Source organism: Etheostoma spectabile, chromosome 11 (genome assembly GCF_008692095.1).
Source record: "Etheostoma spectabile isolate EspeVRDwgs_2016 chromosome 11, UIUC_Espe_1.0, whole genome shotgun sequence".
NCBI lineage: Eukaryota > Metazoa > Chordata > Actinopteri > Perciformes > Percidae > Etheostoma > Etheostoma spectabile.
Window position 1 is genome coordinate 22,672,680 of NC_045743.1, and position 18,514 is coordinate 22,691,193.

Below are 18,514 nucleotides of genomic sequence, written 5' to 3' on the forward strand. Positions count from 1 at the left end.
TCGGGAAAGGGAAGTTTGGGGTCCCCTTGGTGGAGATGCTGCCCCCGAGACCCGAAACCGGATAAGCGGATGAAGATGGATGGATAAAGTGGAGCACACATTGGCACGAGGAACGGTTTTGTGTTCGGAACCAGGTGTGACCTGAATCACTAGCAGCAAAGTTTAGCACCACAGAGGTTTCCAAAATCAGTTTACAGATTTAAACTCATTTAACTGAACTGTTTTCCACTGCAGACTATTCCTCCAAAGACTCAGGTTCTGCATATCTGGACAGATGATGCTTAATCTTTTGGCAATCAACTGAGGTGTCATCAGGGCCGCAACGAAATGGAAAATAAAGCCAAAATCACGACACTCCATAAACCTGTGTCACGGAGTGAGACGGCAGAATCGCGACCCCCCCCCCCCCCCCCCTTCCACATCCCAAGTAATCCCCTTCTTGTCCAGATCCAATGCTACCACATCTTAACTTACTAGTAGTCCTTTGGTGCCTTATTCCTGTTTTGTCAGAGTAATGTGCTAACGTAAACGGCTAAAACAAAAGGGCGGGGCGCCGTAACTCTAATGGGTGTAATTTTACAAATGGCTGCTGTTCTGACTGGGGTGCCTGGTCTGTTTCCCGACAGTTCCGTAAACTGACGTTAGCGTCCTTAGCACTGGAGTTAAGTGCTACCCGGGATGGCTGCTAGCTGGCTGGGCAGACTGTGGATTGTCCATGAACCACTGAAACGATTTTGAAACAAAAATTTAAGATACAAGAATCTTTGGTGTTGAATCGATCAAGAAAAATCAATAACAATAAATAGTCTCTGTTATATACTGTGCTGCACAGTGGGACGTAATCAATGACAAACAATGCCTGTGCAGAAAAAAAGTTGTATTAATTTACTGAGAACCCCCCCCCCCCAAAAAAAAAAAAATAGAATCAAGGTTTGTATCGAATCGTGGGTCAAAAATCGTGATATGAACCGAACCCTGGGTTTGGTTTATCGTTCCAGCCCTAGGTGTCATCTAAAAGCCTCTCTTGAAGGATAAGAGATGTCTTGCCAAGTTTGGGGGATGATTTAAATATCTCAGAGAAAATATATAATCTATCACAACAGGATAAACACATCACCAGTGGCACTGGTCCTCCAGGGAATTCATGTTCTCATAGGCAATCCACATAATAGCTTATGTAATGGCTTTGCAGGAAGCCAGGGACAGCTGTTTTGAGTTTTTACCCTTTCTTTTTCTGCCCCCTAGTGGCCTCTGAGTCAATTACAGTGAAGGGCAACATGTACTGCTCAGCCTGGAAAACATATTCCATGGAAAACACAGAGTGACGTTTGGTGCACTCACACAGGAAGTTAGATCACTGCTTCAACTCTATTCCAAATCTAGAATCCCATGATAAAGTTGGTTTTATATTGGACGTTGGCTATCTGACACAGTCAAAAATCTATTATGCAGCATGCCCTTTTAACCCATTTATGTCAAAACAGTTTTGTTGCACTCAGCTAACTCTCTTACACATTGCACAAAACTTAGTTTTTCAAAAAAAAAACATCCTTTGATTTAAAAAAACAAAAATCTGTAAAAAATTGCTATATTTGTATTATGCGGCTTGACCTTTTGACCTATTCACGTCCAAACACTATTGTTGCACTCAGCTAACTCTCTTACACATTGCACAAAACATACATGTTCATCAAACAAGTTTGGACATGAATAGGTCCAAAGGTCAAGTCGAATAATAGATTTATAAGATTTTTTACATAAAATTATGAAGAAATCCAAGGATGTTTTTTTTTAAAAAAACAACATTTTGTGAAATGTGTAAAAGAGTAATCTGAGTGCAACAAACGTATTTTGACATGAAAAGGTTAAACGGTCAAGCCGCAGAATAGAAATACAGCAATTTTTTACATAAAAAGATACTTTTAAAAATCAAAGAATGGGTGTTTTGAAAAACTAAGTTTTGTGCAATGTGGAAGGAAGTTAGCTGCGTACAACAGAAGAGTATCCAACGTATAATATAAAACCACGGTATCTATAATATAGTGACAACGTTTAAGAAATGAAGTGCCATCTAAGACAAGACTTTGCGATTATTTCTTTTGTGAATTGATACAAATGCTGACCCGCTAAGATCAGATATAATGTCAGAAAAATATTCTTCTGTATTGATCCCAAAGAGAAAACAAGATCAATTAGGCTAGAATGAGCAAAGCTTATACATAATACGTCTGTACAGAAATTATCAACACTCAGATGTTGCATCAGGTAGCAAGACCTTTACTTTGAAGGGGACAGGAAGTGGCAGTGCCTTAAGCTTCTTGTCTGAGGTCAGTGTGACACAGTTGCCAACTCCGGGCTGTTTAAGATTTTTTTCGCTTTTGCTTCTCGGGCATTGAAACAACTGTCAGAAGCGCTGTGTCGGTAAGTGACTGAACAGTCAATATCAGGACAAGAGATGTTTTTTTTAGCTGTTGGCTCTCTAATACAACTGTATGAATTAAAAATTCAGAACTGTCAGTGAGTCAGCGAGTGGACGTCAGGCTAGCGTAAAATGTGACTTACCTGGAAAACAACTAACTAGCAGTCAACTTCGTCAAAAAAGAGCTTATCTCTGTACCGGTAATTTACGTATCAGTTTAATACTCCATAATGGTTGCATTTATGTTTTAACATTAAGTCAACATTCTTTGGACATTTAGCCAGGGTTATGCCAGCCTAAAAGTGGGTTAACTCTAATAGAAAATGTACTAATGCCAGTTAGCTAGCTAGTATCAGCTCAACATTTTAAATAATTAGCCTGCTAATTGTCACGTGAGCGTTATTAAATCCACTAGCTACGTGAGGAAACGAGGTACATTTTAAAGCTAATGTTTATTAAACAGAGAGATATTTGGCGTTTCTTTAAGAAAATAAATGTGCAGTACAATGCAATATATCTGAATGCTTCGTATCGAATATAATATAGTGTTTTCTGATTTTTGGCAGTAACCATGCAGTCTACGGAGGGTGAGACACACACGCTATCTGGTGCTTCATGACTTCGACAGGATGAACTGTTTGCCTTTTGCTCCTTACGTCATATTATTGCTTGATTCCGGTGAGTAAAACCTAATTACATTTTACATCAACATTTGTTGAATACCTCATCTACCTATTTCCTTAACACACCCACTTACAGTTAATAATATGCTGACGACTCATTTGCGTGGCCTGCCCAGGTGTGTCTTTGTGCCTTGTGCTTTCTTTGTATGTCAGTTTGAGGCCCACTGTCTCATCACATGCTAACTTGTCCACACAGTGCTCGGTTCCCTTCTTGCTCCGGTCAATCTTTCCATCAACTCTCTCAACTTCCACCATGTGCTGCGTTGGGATCCTGGGCCCGGCACGCCACCAGGAACATTGTACAAAATCATCAAGAGGTAATTTCCCTGTCCCACCGTCTTGTTGGCTGCTCTTATTTCCTACCACATATGACTTATGGCATTTTCTCCTTGGGTATGAGGAAGTGTAGCCAATCTACATTACTTGGCACGCTGCCACAGTTATTTGCACTCACGGCTGAGCTGTGCTGTGAGACATGTTTGTAGAAATGTACTGAAGGAGCCGATCTGGCTAGACAGTCGGCTCATTTGCAACCTGTTGAATTGTCTGCCTCAGAGAAATAGAATGAGAGTAGAACGGACATTGGATTGTTTGCCGTGGTCATTGACCATAGAAATAGAATGAGTTAGCCCACTTCAGTGGTCACAGTTCATTCTAGGGTAAGTTTTTGGCTCCTAACGATCACAAAAAAAATTAATCAAGAACAATTATTAAATTATTAAGTATTAAGTTAAGTTTAGAAATACATGCAACATCTTTCCAAGAGTCAATAAGCATTAGTGGTAAATAATTGGGATTTCAATATTGACCAAAATAAAATAAAAAGTGATAGTATTATAGTATAGGGATGCAATTATCTGATACTGACTAGGTGGATCGGGTGTCTGTGACAATAGAGCCGCTCTATCCAATTCAATTCTATGTTTATATACTTTTTACATTATATACTGAGATTTAAAATCTTAAGTTTTGACCACCAATTTGTTTCAGCATGTAAAAGATTTATACTTCAATTGTAATTACTGTTAATTTTGAAAGAAAATTTTAAGTTGCCAAAATGTATTGTTATTTAGCTATAATGTGTGTGTGTGTGTGTGTGTGTGTGTGTGTGTGTGTGTGTGTGTGTGTGTGTGTGTGTGTGTGTGTGTGTGTGTGTGTGTGTGTGTGTGTGTGTGTGTGTGTGTGTGTGTGTGTGTGTGTGTGTGCTTTTACTGGTATCTGATCGATACCCATAGTCTGATTGACTGACTGATTCGGCAGATTTAGTCAGTATATTATATATTTTATATATATATATATCTCCTTCTGTAAACAGGCACACAGAAGCAGCTTCTTTACTGCTTCCGTGTGCGTTTTCTAAAGAGACAGTAGAGAGATAACAGCAAGTAAAAAGGAAAGAGACATGTGGGCAGACATTTAACAAAGGTGCCTAGTGGACTGGAGGACGTCGTGGTTTATGGTTAGCCCCTAAAACCCTGTAGGCTACCAGGATGCCCCCAGCCTTTGTACTTGGAATGAAACACAGAGGGTATTGCATATTTCATAAACAATGAGAAGAACTCCCACACACTGTCTTGCTTAATGCTGAAATATTTATTGACACAACGTTACGGCTTGACCTTCATTGGTTACATGGGCAACAGTAAAAAAAAAATGAGTTTAGAGACGTTCAAACAACATTCATGTAAGAAAGGATGAAGTGACTTAAACACTGACTTATCATTAATTGTACAGTGTTAGCAAAACAGTACATCCATACTATACTAAGGACCCCCTCGAAAACAAGCTGTCACATCTCAAGGGATTATTCCTAATAAAGAATTTCAATACTGCAGGCATCAGAAGAGAAAAGGACAAACAAAACAACGTAGGTCTGTTTATGTCCAAAAATCATTTTCACTATCAAAAGCGTATGGCCCATTCATCAGTAAATTTATACGTTGACATCCATAGTATTTAAATAGTAAAATAAACGTTCTATTGGCGAGAGTTAAGGATTAAACAGTGCAAAGGACCAATAGACTTCATCAATTCAATACATACGTGTTATTCAACTTTGTAAGGAAAATATACAAAAGTGAATCTAGGCATATACATTCTTGCTTTGTATTCAAAGCTTAGCATTTGATTGTTATGTTATTCTATTATTATATTTATTACTATTTTCTGGGCGTTTTGGGCCTTTATTTGTATTGGACAGCTGCAATCATTACACAAATATAAAATAGAAAGCATAAATAAAATATATAAAAAAGAAGGTTTCATCATAAACATTGATTTACATCAGTGTGACTTTCTCATGTTATCAGTGTTTATCAGCCTCTGAACAACCGCAACCTTCATTCTGGTCACGTTTTCAGTCAGTCCGTGGTCTTTCTGACAATCTGTGGTTTCCTTCAGCGTCTTCTTTGATGGAATATCTGACTGTGGGGTACTTTTCGTCTCTTTAACCTCTGCTTTCTTTGACCGTGGCTGGGTCGTTGTTTGTTTCCATACATTAGGTATCTTGTGTGGTGCAGTGCAGCTGTGACCACAGAGGGGCCACCTGATAGTTTTAAAGGAACTGATAATTTAAGCGCTCTTATTAAAAGCTGATGTCCGGGGATTTGAGTGCTCCTTTTGTGTGTGTCTTTCAGTTTCAGGTGATCAAATGTTTGGTTTTGACAGTCATTGTGAAGGTTCACATTTCATTTGATTGTTGAATTTCCAGAACTGAATAAGCGTGATTTATTTCATTGCTGGTTAAAACTTGTACTGGTAATATGATGTTTTGATGTTAGCAAGCTAATCAGCTCACTTCTTTACAATCTTACTAAATTTTAAAGGATAGGCCTGGTCATATTCTACTGGAGGTTTTTCTTCCTGTCAACAAATCCGCGTGCGTGCGTGCGTGCGTGCGTGCGTGCATGTCAGTCAAAGTCTGATAGAGCTTCTTCCTCTGTGCCATAGAGCTCCATTGTTGTCCAAAAATTATTTAAACAAATCAATGAGCCACACCGGGCGACATGTTACTTCATTACCATGAACACACACTGTTCTCCTACCACAAACACTCTACAGTATCAAATGTGGACTAATCTGCTGCTGAAAATAGTCCCGAACAAATGCGCCATTTCCTCCTATTTGCGTAAAAATAACCATTTATCAAAATTACGTATTAATTAGAGTTTGATGAAATTGACTTAAAAGTTGTTATGACAAGCATGTTAGCAAATTTCCTATTGTACCAGAGGTAGATGCATAAACTGGACAAGTGAAGCCAAGACATTTGGTTCCCCTCCGCTTTATGGAACGTCTTGGTGCTTTTAAACATTGAGCTAGAAGGAGTGTAGAGACTCTCTGTACATTCACCAGGTGATCACAGACTCCAAAGGAATGCCTTTGTTGCTCTCTGTTTGTATTCAGCCTAAACATACTCGCGCTGATATTAAACACAGCATGTTTGTAATGTGGGAGCTAGTTAAACAAGACACAACCAATTCGTTTTTTTTTAGAACTGTGCTCACATTGTGAGTTGTTTGCGAGTTAAGAAGTAAAGAATGACATGTCTGTTGATTTCTTTTTTTAATCAAGGGCTGTCAAAATGAACTTGATAATAAGTTTAAATAGCACTATTTTTTTTGACACGCAACTAAAGCACACACGTTTTGTAATTTGTGCCTCGGGCTGCTCTGTAGTTTGGAAAATCGGAAAGCGATGCAGCGGTAACCTTATGGATAACTAGAAAATATATTGGAAACAAAGCTCCTTGAGCTGAAACGGATAACTAACGGGTCTTTTGAACGGCAAGTTGAGTTTCAAAGCCCTGCACAAGACTAAAGTTATTTGCATGTACTGTTGATATAAACTGAGGTATCACCGCAGTATGTCCAGTCTCAAATACCACCTGCTAGCCAAGCATACAACGGAGGCTGAGCACCCTCCACCCCCTTGCTAAAGGCATGCAATGCTGCCTAATATCAGAGACGCCCCAAATAGAGTGATTTACTGTAAGTCACGGGGGCTCCACCAATGCAACGCCTCATTATGGCCGAGTATTTTTCCCCTTGGTCACCAAAGTAAATATTGGACCCGTTTATCACTTGCCACATATCTTCAGAATATCCTGACCCATAAATGGCATTTTCAGACAGACACATCAGGACAGCATCCTTTGTTTGAGAACTGTTTCTGTCCTAGGACCAAACTCTCGCGAGATCTGGCAACACAGATAAACGGGGGCAGCAGCTCCACCAGGGGACCCCAAACTTCCCTTTCCCAAGCCACGTTAACCAGCTCTGACTGGGGGATCACTACGCGTTCCCGGGCCAGGTTGGATGTTGTACCTTGTTTAGATTGTTGCAATAATAATACACGTTTGTATAAAACATGCATGTTTGTTTTCTCCTATGTTGATAAGAGCATTAAAAACCTGAAAAATATCCCTTTTAAAACACATTAAGAACAGATAAAAAATGTGTGATTAATCGCAAGTTAACTGTGGACACTCATGTAATTAATTGCAATTAAATATTTTAATTGATTGACAGACCTGGTATCAATATTTTTGAGAAGGGTTCTTCAAATTTGCTTATTAAATAATTGGCATCAAGACGTGTCAAATAGTACTTCAAAAACTGTACTTCAGTTTCTTGGTAATAACTGATACTGATATATCTGATGAGCCAATATTGGGCGATAATCATATTCACCTATCAACTGACGGGATCGTTTTGTTACCTGCTTGGCCATACTGAGATAAATGCAACCATGCCATAACGTGTGTACTCTGTTTCTCTTTTTGTGCAGAGTGAACAAAAGGGAACGACCACAGTGTACTAACAGAACATCAGTGAGGATAAGGCTTCCACGCAACGTTAAGTATGCCCTGACTGTCCAGGCGTCCTGCAACCAAAGCGTGTCTCCAGAGTCCAGCAAACTCTACTTTTACCCTTATAGAGAAAGTACGTCTATGTCCGAGTCTTTTGAGTTACATGCTTGTGTCCTTGGCTTTTTTGAATGGCATACTGTGATTTGTTGCTCACATATAAGAGTGTTACTGATTGTGCCAGAGAAAGTTTAACCTCTGCAGCAGCAAATAAAAGTCTAGGCCAGTTAAAGAAAGTATAGCCAATCGGAAAAGGGTTTATTTCTGTGTCCACAATGTCCACTTTGAAGTCCTGGGAGATGATGGAGCCCAGGAACAGAAGGACTGCTCAGTGGAGTCCCCCAGGGCCGGGTGTCACAGTTTTTATGTCCATTTTAAATGTGCACTTAAAAGTGGACCTAAACGTCTTCTGATTAGACGATTCTGGTTTGAGATCTTTCCATCATGTTATCCAAATTGTTTTCATCATGTTAGTAAACCTTTGTTTGGCTCTTAGATGGAGAATTATTTAATTACCAAAATAAAAGCATAACATGCTGTAAAGGACTAACCCTTGAGAAGAAGCAGCACCATATGAGCAGCTGACTCAAATTGAAAACCTGTATTCACATTTTCTCCTTTAGCTGGCATTATAGCGCACTGATCAGTCTTGATTATTGCACTTTAAAAAACAGCAGCAGAGTGAACCAAAAAGAATGCCATATAATTGGAATGCACAAAGTCAGATTATATTTCTCTGTGCCACGCTTTTTGACCCAAACATTGCTACGTTTAAAAATAATGTCTTTTTCTTCTTGTTACAAGCCACAATAGGTCCTCCAGAAGTCTCCCTGACTGGAGGTGGATCGTACATCCTGATCAACATTTCACTCCCTGTGGCCCAAAAAATCATGACTCGAGGAGATTTGTATCCTAGATTTGAAATCTTGTGGAAGAAATCCAATACAACTGTGGTAAGACTTCCATTTCTCACCTATGTCAAACAACACTTTTTTTTTTCTAATGATTCTGAACTGTACTCTGTATGATTACGAAGTTCTAATGAGGTATTACATGTTATATCATTTCTCTATAAAGGTAATGTTGTACTCCAATTAATACTTTTTAATGCCACACGGACATTTTGGGCAATACGCCCTTCTTCAGCGTTTTTCACAGGCAAGATTGATAAAGGTACATTAGTGTGGAGAAAAAAAAAGTATTAATTGGAGTGCTTACCAAATTATCTTTTATATTTTGTTATCCACATTAAGGGTCCAGGACCCAGTCTCCAAAGGTTTTAATTTGAGTTGAACGTGTTAGGTCTTATTTTTTATTTATTAATTAATAGACCCACACACACCCAACTTTTTTTCTTACTTCTCCAGATGTCTGCTTCCTCTTTCTCTGTCTCTCTTCTGCCCATTTTACACACACACACACACACACACACACACACACACACACACACACACACACACACACACACACACACACACACCCACACCCAGACGCACTGAGCTCCGTTAAATGAGCCACAGCACCATTTTAAAACAAATGGATCTTAAATAATCCACTTTTAGATCCACTCAGTGTGTTTATTTTCTTTAGAGTATCTGAACTTTAAATCCACCAGATTAAACTGTCCGTATGGTCAATTTGTCATTCTGGTCTTAGTCTGCATTGTTTACTGTAATGGAAGTTTTTTTCCTCCTCTTTTGCATCTTTTGTTGGGGAAGTAACCTCCTTAAATGTGCATTTAAAAATTATTCACCTTAATGATACATGCATTCATTTTAATGAATTAATAAACCACTGGACTGTAATATTTCAGATGTGTTTAAGCAAGATTTCTGCACATGTTCAAAACTTCGTGTACATTCAAAATATAACTCATCCCATCTGTGTTCTCTAAGGTTTGGAGGAGTTGTAATATTTAGAGAAAAATAAATAATATAAAATAATCTACCTGCACCATAGGCTGCTGTGCATTACGTGATTGCGCTGCTGATAACGGAAGATCTCAGACCTTCTGACAGACTCAGAGCACGGTTTGGGTCTCTGGTTTCTGAATGAGTGAAGGTTTAGGGAAGTGGCTGTACGCCGCTCTACGTCGGAGGTGGAAAACAGAAATACATGGAGCTGGGCGGCCAGGTAGCTCAGTTGGTAGAGCGGGCGTCCATAAATAGGTTTATTCCTGGACGCAGTGGGCCCGGGTTCTACTCTGACCTGCGGCCCTCTGCTGCATGGCATTGCCCCCCTCTCTCCCCTTTCATATCTTCAGCTGTCCTATAAAAATAAAGGCCAAAAATGCCCAAAGGAATCTAAAAAAATAAAATAACAAATACACGGAGCTCAAACACAACAGCAGAGCACGTCCTTTATAAACCTGAAGCTAGACAGACCAAAGAAGGCGTGCTGCTCATCTCTAGTTGGACATGGAGAATGGACACTAAGCGACGCACACGTCTGCTCCAGAGCTCCGTGTGTTTGAGTCGGACCCATAAATACTGTAAACAACTTAAGCACAATGAAATAAGGCAACTTATGATTTTGGGGGTTTACATAGGCTATTTTCTGGTTTCATAGTTGTCAGTCAACTTTTCAAAATACACTCGGGGCTACACTCGACTTTCGGGGCTGTAGCACCGGCAAAATCAGCTGACGCTGCGTCTGGACAATATCAAAGCCCAGAAACTCGCTCACCTAAATGAAATGCATCCATCATTAGTGCTTTTCAGGCTTCGACAAGTCTGTGACTGTGTCTCCTTCCGCATACTTCCATCAGTACACTGCTAATGTGCACTGATCACTTACTGCTGTTGTGCCCACTTTCAATGGTTATTGTTAATTAATTTCTCCATATTTAACCTGCAGGCATTCATCCAAACAGAAGACCGCCTTTTTAATCTGACCAACCTACAGATTGGTACGGAGTACTGTGTACAGGTGCACACAAAGATTACTGGGAACGATCACACCACAGAATCCGCTTGGAATTGTGCCTTCACTAGCAGTGTGGAACCAAGAGGTGAGCTGAACTTTCAGAGCTGATGTTTATAATGTGATGATGATGATGATAAGATTCTGAATTGAATGGGCTCTTGTCAAATAAAGGGGTGAAGTGCAGTTAGTGACCCAAGCCAGTGCAAGTGCTGTTTTGGTAATTTCATGGCCAGGGGTTCCTCATACACCTGTAACACACTTGGCTACATGTTAGCATCAGAAGGAATTTGGTATCATCCATTACAGGTGTCATTTTACTGGCTGCGACAACTGTAGCCAACTGCATTTGATGCCTTCTTCCCGTTTTGATTGATGTCTTTGTACTCTGCATAATGACAATAACGTTGAATCTAATCTGATCTCATTTTCCTGCATGACAGGTTTAGAACCCTTTGCGGGGGTGTTACACTATGGAAAAATATTATCTAGGATGTTTATATTTTCATGTATGTTTACAGCAGCTCACATGAGCTGCAGAGAGCAGATGATGTCTCTCTGTTTCCATGCGTGATAAAGTGTGGTTTACTTTGGTAGCACAAGTAATCAGAATCAGGTTCAGTATTTTCATATTAAAGCAACTAGCTTGTATGTTGTTTTTATTGCAATTTCTCACTTACTTAAAAGCAGTACAATTTCTAAGTGTGTGTGTGTGTGTGTGTGTGTAGGGTGTGTGTGTGTGTGTGTGTGTGTGTGTGGTGTGTGTGTGGGTGTGTGTGTGTGTGTGGTGTGTGTGTGTGTGTGTGTGTGTGTGGGGTGTGGTGTGTGTGGTGTGTGTGTGTGTGTGTGTGTGTGTGTGTGTGTGTGTTGGGTGTGGTGTGTGTGTGTGTGTGTGTGTGTGGTGGTGGGGTGTGTGTGTGTGGTGTGTGTGGTTTGTGTTGTGTGTGTGTGTGTGTGTGTGGTGTGTGTGTGTGTGTGGTGGGTGTTGTGTGTGTGTGTGTGTGTGTGTGTGTGTGTGTGTGTGGTGTGTGTGTGGTGTGTGTGTGTGGTGTGTGTGGTGTGTGTGTGTGTGTTCAACTCACATCCTGTCCCACTTTTGTTCCATGCTACCGATGAAGTAAATAGACAATGCAAGGCACTGATACCTTTAGATAAACAATAAATTAGTGTGTGTGTCTTTTTAGAACCTGTTGAAGGTGCTGTTGCTGCTTCTCTGATTTTGGCTATTGGTGTCCTGATGAGCTCCCTGTTTTGTCTCCACTACACTGGATACCTTTGTAAACTCAATGCTCTGCCCAGAGTACTACATGTAAGAAACTTTTGTATTTGTCTATAATATCTATGAATCTATCTATTTGTTTATCCATCTACCCATTAGACAGTACATCATGTCATTCCTTTATACATCATGTTATTCCATTATCTAATTTCTAATTTACATGTTGTTCTAATTTATATCATGTCAATCCATTACACATCATGTAATTAGACTTAGACTTCTCTTTATTAATCCTTTTGGGATGATCCCGCAAGGAAATTGAAAATTCCATCATAGACCGTGTAGTTCCTTTTATACATTATGTCATTCCATAATTTACAGAGTTTGTACGGGTGCTTGAAGTCCTTGAAAATGCTTGAAGAGAGCCCCACACCCGGTAGCAGCGGCTCATCCCCTGGGGCTCACAGTGTTGTGGAATAGCAAGCTAGCGTTAGAGAACTAACTAACCAGCCCACTTATAAATAAATAGATTTTAGTTATCTCAACACTTTTTAACAGTCAATCTGAAACACTGGTGGTGAGCTCCAGGCCCTGCAGCTGCAGACGGACATGGGTATAAAATCCTGAGACCCGAGCAAAGATTTAGTTTTTGAGAGTGAGAAGAAAAAGGTTTTGAGAGACATTTTCTTCACACTAAAAATTTCAAATTTATATTTAAACTTTTTTTTTGTCTCAAATATTTTTTTATACTTTTTTTTTTTTAACGTTTTCTCTCAAATATTCTTTCATAAAATGCTTTTGTGCTATCAGTGAGGTAACTTTTTCTCTCAAACATTTCTCTCAGATCATTTATTTTCTTGCATGTAATAAATAAACAAATCTAGCTCCATGACATTAAGGTTAGCATAAACTTTGCAAAATTCTAGAGGGGGCAGTAGTTTTCCTGGATTTAGTCTGATTTGACACGGAATAACCCAGCTGCATGTCATTTGGCCCAAATCCTCCCACTTCCACTGACTCAGGCAGGTTAGAGAGCAAGCAAAGTCTACTTAGACAGTGATACATTTTGAAAATATGTACATATATATCGCTTCCAGCACCACACTTTTAAGCGGTTTAATAGATGAAGTCATACTGTATTTAGCAGGGATGGTGCATCTTTGAGTTGACGTATCTATTACACCGTCTCACTGTTATTTCCCCTCTGCTCCTTTGTTACCTTTTTGCCACTCTAGGATGCTGTGCACCTGGGCCACACCCTGACACCAGAGAAAACCACCCCTGACAATATCTCCATCAGCGCAGGGGTGGAGAAACAGAGAAACTTCAACAATCCCAGAACTCCACAACCTGCCACCAGGGACGGTAACTCGGATGAGGAGGATGAAGTGGAGGAAGAGGAAGAGGAACACGTCTACATGGACAGAGATGTAGAGCTTTCCTCAGGTGAAAGTCCCTGCAAAAGCTCTGTTGATGTGTCAGGGAACAGCAAGGTGGCTGCATCAGGGGGCTCTGGGAGTTTGACAGGAGAGACAGAGGTGCAGGACACCAAGTTGGAAGTTGAGGTCACACATGGGTGCCTTGATCAGAACGAGGACAAAGCTGAAGGAGCGAAGGTTTCTCTCATGCCTGAGGTTTCTCTCCTGCCTGAGGTACATGTCACAGTTGAAGAAGATGAGGTTAAGGAGAGGGTTTCTGAGAGCTCAGGCAATATAAATCTGTTCTCAGTCACCCTCGCTGCACTGGCTGTATGTGAAGAAGGGTTGGAGGAGGAGGAGGAGGAGAATACAGGAGATTCTCTCGCGGACTTTTTTTCCGATGTGGAGCCTCTACTGCCCGCAGACTCAAAATGGACTTTGACCCACAGAGACTCACAAACTGAGTCAGATGATCAGACAACTGTGGCATTAATGCTGCATGCACAAGACTTTACTGCGACTGGGTCTGAAGGCAGACATGCACACAGTCTTTCCTGTGATGGTGAGCATGAAGAGACACAGGAGGAGGAAGAGGAGGAGGAGGAGGAGGATGAGGAAGAAGAATTCTCCGGATATATGAGACACACGTGATAAGTTGCTATGAAGTGTATTACTGGATGTGTATAAATAGCATTAATGAATTTCTTCCATTACATTCTTTTTAAAAGAAAGTAACAACTGAAATATTGGAATGAAGTTTTGGTGTTCTTATTTCTTAATATTAAGATAAAGCAAGGACACAAGACATGAATACATTTCTCCTGAAGCTACAATGTCATGGTAGCCACCTGCATTTCACAGTTTTTAAAGGGGTCATGAAATTCTTGGAATTACCAGTTTCTTACTTGTGAATAGCGTTCTTGTAGACATCCAAGTCCTAACTGAACGTTTTCTAAGAGCGCCGTTATGTATGGCTTAGTAATACGGAACCGCCTATAAAAGCCCAACAAATAAAGATACCTCATCGTAGCCAATGCCAAATTTGATAAAAAGAATGGTATATGATTATATTTCACAGCAGACATTTTGGTCTCTCGTAGTAGGAAACGCACAGGAGTTACTAATAACAACGGCTCCATTCCATCCTGCTACAGAGTTGTTGCCTCTGTTCATTGTCCCACAATGCACCAGTGGAATTTGAGCCAATACTCACAGGAAATTCTATTCCAAAGTTGCAGTTTGACATAATGTGCACATATGGTATAAGAATCAAGATTCAAAATCCTTTATTAATTCCACAATGGGGACATTTACACCCGTGCAGCAGCAAGGTATAAGAGGAAAAGTAATAATAATAAAAATGGCCTGTCCAGTATAAAACATGCATGTTTGTTTTTGTATTTGTGTGTACTAACTACATAAACAGTAAAAGTATATAGTTAGTATATACTTTATACAATTCATATGGGGAGGGTAGTAGCTCAGTGAGTTGGGTTAGGAAACGGAGGGTTGCTGGTTCAAGTCTCCATAGAGAGGTGCCAGTTCACCTCCTGGGTACTGCCAAGGTACTCTTGAGCAAGGCACCAAACCCCCAACTGCTTGTGGTGCAAACGATTGCAATCTACCCTTGCAGAATTAATAAAGTCTTATTATATTTAGGCCTAGTATGGAACACAGCTCAATGAAGGAGATCACACCAGTAAGGAAATAGTACTGTATTACTTGAGACTAACCAAAGATTGTACATAAAGAGATGTAAACAGTGAGAATAGAGGACTTTTTTTGGCTATTTTGTGAATACATGTGTATGCTGTTCCCTTACAATGCTGAATGTTAGATGCTGTTCATCACCAAAATTGCCTGAGTAGTTGTAATCTTAATGTTGCACACCACAAATGGTTAACTATTGAACAATTCTTGCGTCTATGTCTTGCAAACAACAGACAACTGAAGCTTCGCTCACTGCGCTGCCTCCCTCCCTCCTTCCCTGTATTCTAGCGGTCTACTGTACTTCTACTAGGTCACGTGATTTCCTATCACCAACCCTGTTGTCAGGCGCTGCCTTTACATACCGCCGGACAAATAAAAATCACCACTGTAAGAAACGTAAAGGGGGGGTTGCAACTGTGATAATGTTTTCTGTCAAGGTTAACCGAAAAAGGGAAAATTTGAAGGTGTCATTACACAACCTATCTGCTGGAGAATGTATGCTGATTTTTATGTTTTATAGTTATTTGTAATAGTGTAAAATACTTGAACAATAGCCAATTTTTTGTGTATCTTGTTTTTATTTAGTAAATTATTGCTGTTAAATTTGTAGATGCCAAATTTTCTACATTCTACCTTAATAACATTCCTGATGTACATCGTCATTCTTACATACAGAGAAAGTTTCTCTTTTCCTGACAATTAAAGCAACTAACGTCATGAAAGCGTTTATTTGTTGTTATTGTCAACCATCCAGTCAGTGTGGCAAATTGCACGTCGCCGAGCTAAATTATGGTTCCTTGAAGGCAACAGGAGCAGCTGTAACGTGGGTCCAGTGTGTGTGAGTGTGTGTGGGTGTGTGGGTGTCAGAAATTGGCGGATAAACATGGAAACGCTTTACAGTACAGGTAGCTGTAATATTAAACTTACCGTTGAATGTTACGAACAGTTTATAGCTTCCGACCTATTATAAAAGCTTCACCTTGCTAGTTAGTTTAGCCACATGCAGACCAAGTTAATGCTAGTCCGTTAGCTAGCTAGCGCTAGATAGCTAACGCTACATCTCAAGCGACGAGTGGGCGTCTTGAGAAAAAGACGAATACTGTACTCGGCGGTTCTGGGTAGAGGAACGTTGCCTAACGTTAACGGTAAACTTATTTAGTTATCTTACCGTAACGTTATCAGTCTTTGGAAGTAACGTCAAACTGTGTGTTTTAAGCTAACACAGGCAAAAGTAAAGTATTTTAACTCATTCTTTGTGGTTACAATAGGAAAATAAAATGGTAACGTTAACATTATAACAGTAAATAGGGCGTAATGTTGAAATTGTGACTAGGATTTTTTTGAGAATAACAGTCAGACACAGTACCGGTGAACAATAATTCACTAAAGTGTCTTACCCACTTGACATTCATCACATTACCATAAAGGGTATTTCATTTAATTTTCGCTTTTCTTTTCCAAACAGTTATTTAGCCACTTGACATGACATGTGATGTGACTTCAAAGGTCTCAGCAGTAACGATAATTCCTGATTATTTTTTTTTGTTACATGCTGTAGTGGTGATAGGGAAAGTGAAAGCAGCACGAGAGTCCCGAGATGCGTGGGGGTGACTTGCTTGAGGGGCTGATAGCAGTGGAGCAGGGATGCTTTGCCGGTCATGACTGCTCTCATCTGGATGCTCGCGTGGCTGCCCCTGGTCCTGCCAGGTGAGTACCCCGGCCTCAGTCTCATTATAACCCGGAAAGACACCTCCTCTGCAGGCAGTGTTGTTTTACACAAATGTGTGTGTGACATGAGGTGATTGCTATGAGGTCCAGTTTAAAGGAGACATCATGCTCATTTTCATGTTCATACTTGTACTGTGGGTTTCTGCTACAGCATGTTTACATGCTTGAAAACCTGTTACATTTCTCATATTGTCTCTCTGAATATACCTGTATTCATCCTCTGTCTGAAATCCTCCTGTCTCTTTAATACCTCCTCCCTTAAAATAAGCCCAGTATGCTCTAAATTGGCTTGAAAGAAAAATATGGCACACCCTTGCAAAGGCAGTTCTCAGGCTGTGGTTGGACATTCTTAGCTTGGGGGGGGGGGCAGTTTTTTCTAATGATGGGACATAGGAAGGGGAGCCAAATCTGAACGAACTGAACTTGTTGAATCCCATTTGCATTTGTTATAATGTTATGATCAAATCACTTGTCTGCTGTACAACTTTCTTATTGGCTATATTAGCCCTCATACTGTACATAACCTGGACTATGGTCATAACATCTACATCTTACATCCTATAAATTATTCCCTGTTACATAATGTTCTTATTCCTATTCAGTCAGTCAGTTTATAGGTTATTATGTTGATATCATCATTACAGACAGTCTACCAAAGTATCTCACCTTACCGTGGTCATTGCATTCCTATGAGGGATTTTAAATTTTAATTTTATTCTAAGGTATGTGTGATGTATGTTTTTGTTGTGTTATGGTTGTCTTGCTACTTAATGCCTAAAATTTCCTTCGGGATGAATAAAGTATCGATCTATCCATCTATGATGATTACTTATGATCAAAAACTAGCAAGTCCACATTGTTGCTAACTAGAGCTGGCAATGTTCCTCCATAATACCATTTAATTTTTTAAATATTTGAATATTTAATTAATATTTAATATGTAATTCAGCCTGTTGTTAATATGTACCACACTACTCAGGCTCATGCGTTGTGGTTGTTGTTACACGTTCTGTCCTCTAGAGGGACTTCTAACATTAGCCTGGCCTGGATGGGGAGCCACGCAACTTTGTTTCCATACATTTTCCAACACGAGCACGCAGCGACAAACACAAATCAATAGAGAACTCTGGAATGGAACATACAAATGTAGTGAAGCGCACTGTTGTAAAGGCTAACGGTGCTCGGATAGCACAATGACATCATGTTAGAAAGCACAGCTGAAACGATTTGCATGAACTAGGAAATAATAGCGTTAGCTACAATGCTAACGACATGAATAACTAAGCCAACAGTGCTGTCACTACTGTTTAGTGATTTATAAGCAACCTGTTTGTTGCAGGTTGTCATGTTACTGAGAATACAGCTGTTAGAAGGTAATATATGCAGTCAAAGCTAACTGTGACAGCTGTAGGGCAGCTAACAATAACTTTAGCTTTTTCCATGAAGCTCCCAGCTAAGCTAGCGTTACAATGTGTTTCTCACTGCTGCTAACTTAGTGTTCATAAAACGGGACATGAGTGACACAAGGCGAGAAGAGGGAGATTAGCT

General features: G+C 40.0%; 2 protein-coding genes across 3 annotated transcripts in view; both read left to right on the top strand.

The window, feature by feature from the left end:
• The first annotated feature begins 2,314 nt into the window (after positions 1-2,314).
• On the top strand, positions 2,315-14,635 carry LOC116698078 (interleukin-20 receptor subunit alpha). Of its 2 annotated transcripts, XM_032529846.1 has the most exons (9): positions 2,315-2,421; positions 2,986-3,097; positions 3,299-3,419; positions 7,282-7,413; positions 7,891-8,045; positions 8,774-8,922; positions 10,826-10,979; positions 12,076-12,200; positions 13,346-14,635. In XM_032529846.1, the coding sequence occupies exons 2-9, from the start codon at positions 3,049-3,051 to the stop codon at positions 14,177-14,179; spliced, it is 1,719 nt and encodes a 572-aa protein (XP_032385737.1). In that variant the 5' UTR covers positions 2,315-2,421; positions 2,986-3,048; the 3' UTR covers positions 14,180-14,635. The 2 variants fall into 2 exon arrangements, with proteins under 2 accessions (XP_032385737.1, XP_032385738.1); XM_032529847.1 differs by lacking the exon at positions 7,282-7,413.
• A 1,394-nt stretch (positions 14,636-16,029) lies between these two features.
• Positions 16,030-18,514, top strand: part of LOC116698079 (interferon lambda receptor 1) — a 29,094-nt gene continuing 26,609 nt past the window's right edge. Inside the window, exons 1-2 of the mRNA XM_032529848.1 lie at positions 16,030-16,143; positions 16,797-16,945. Of these exons, the coding sequence (XP_032385739.1) occupies positions 16,897-16,945 (49 nt within the window). The 5' untranslated portion in view covers positions 16,030-16,143; positions 16,797-16,896. The remainder of the gene's footprint in view (positions 16,144-16,796; positions 16,946-18,514) is intronic.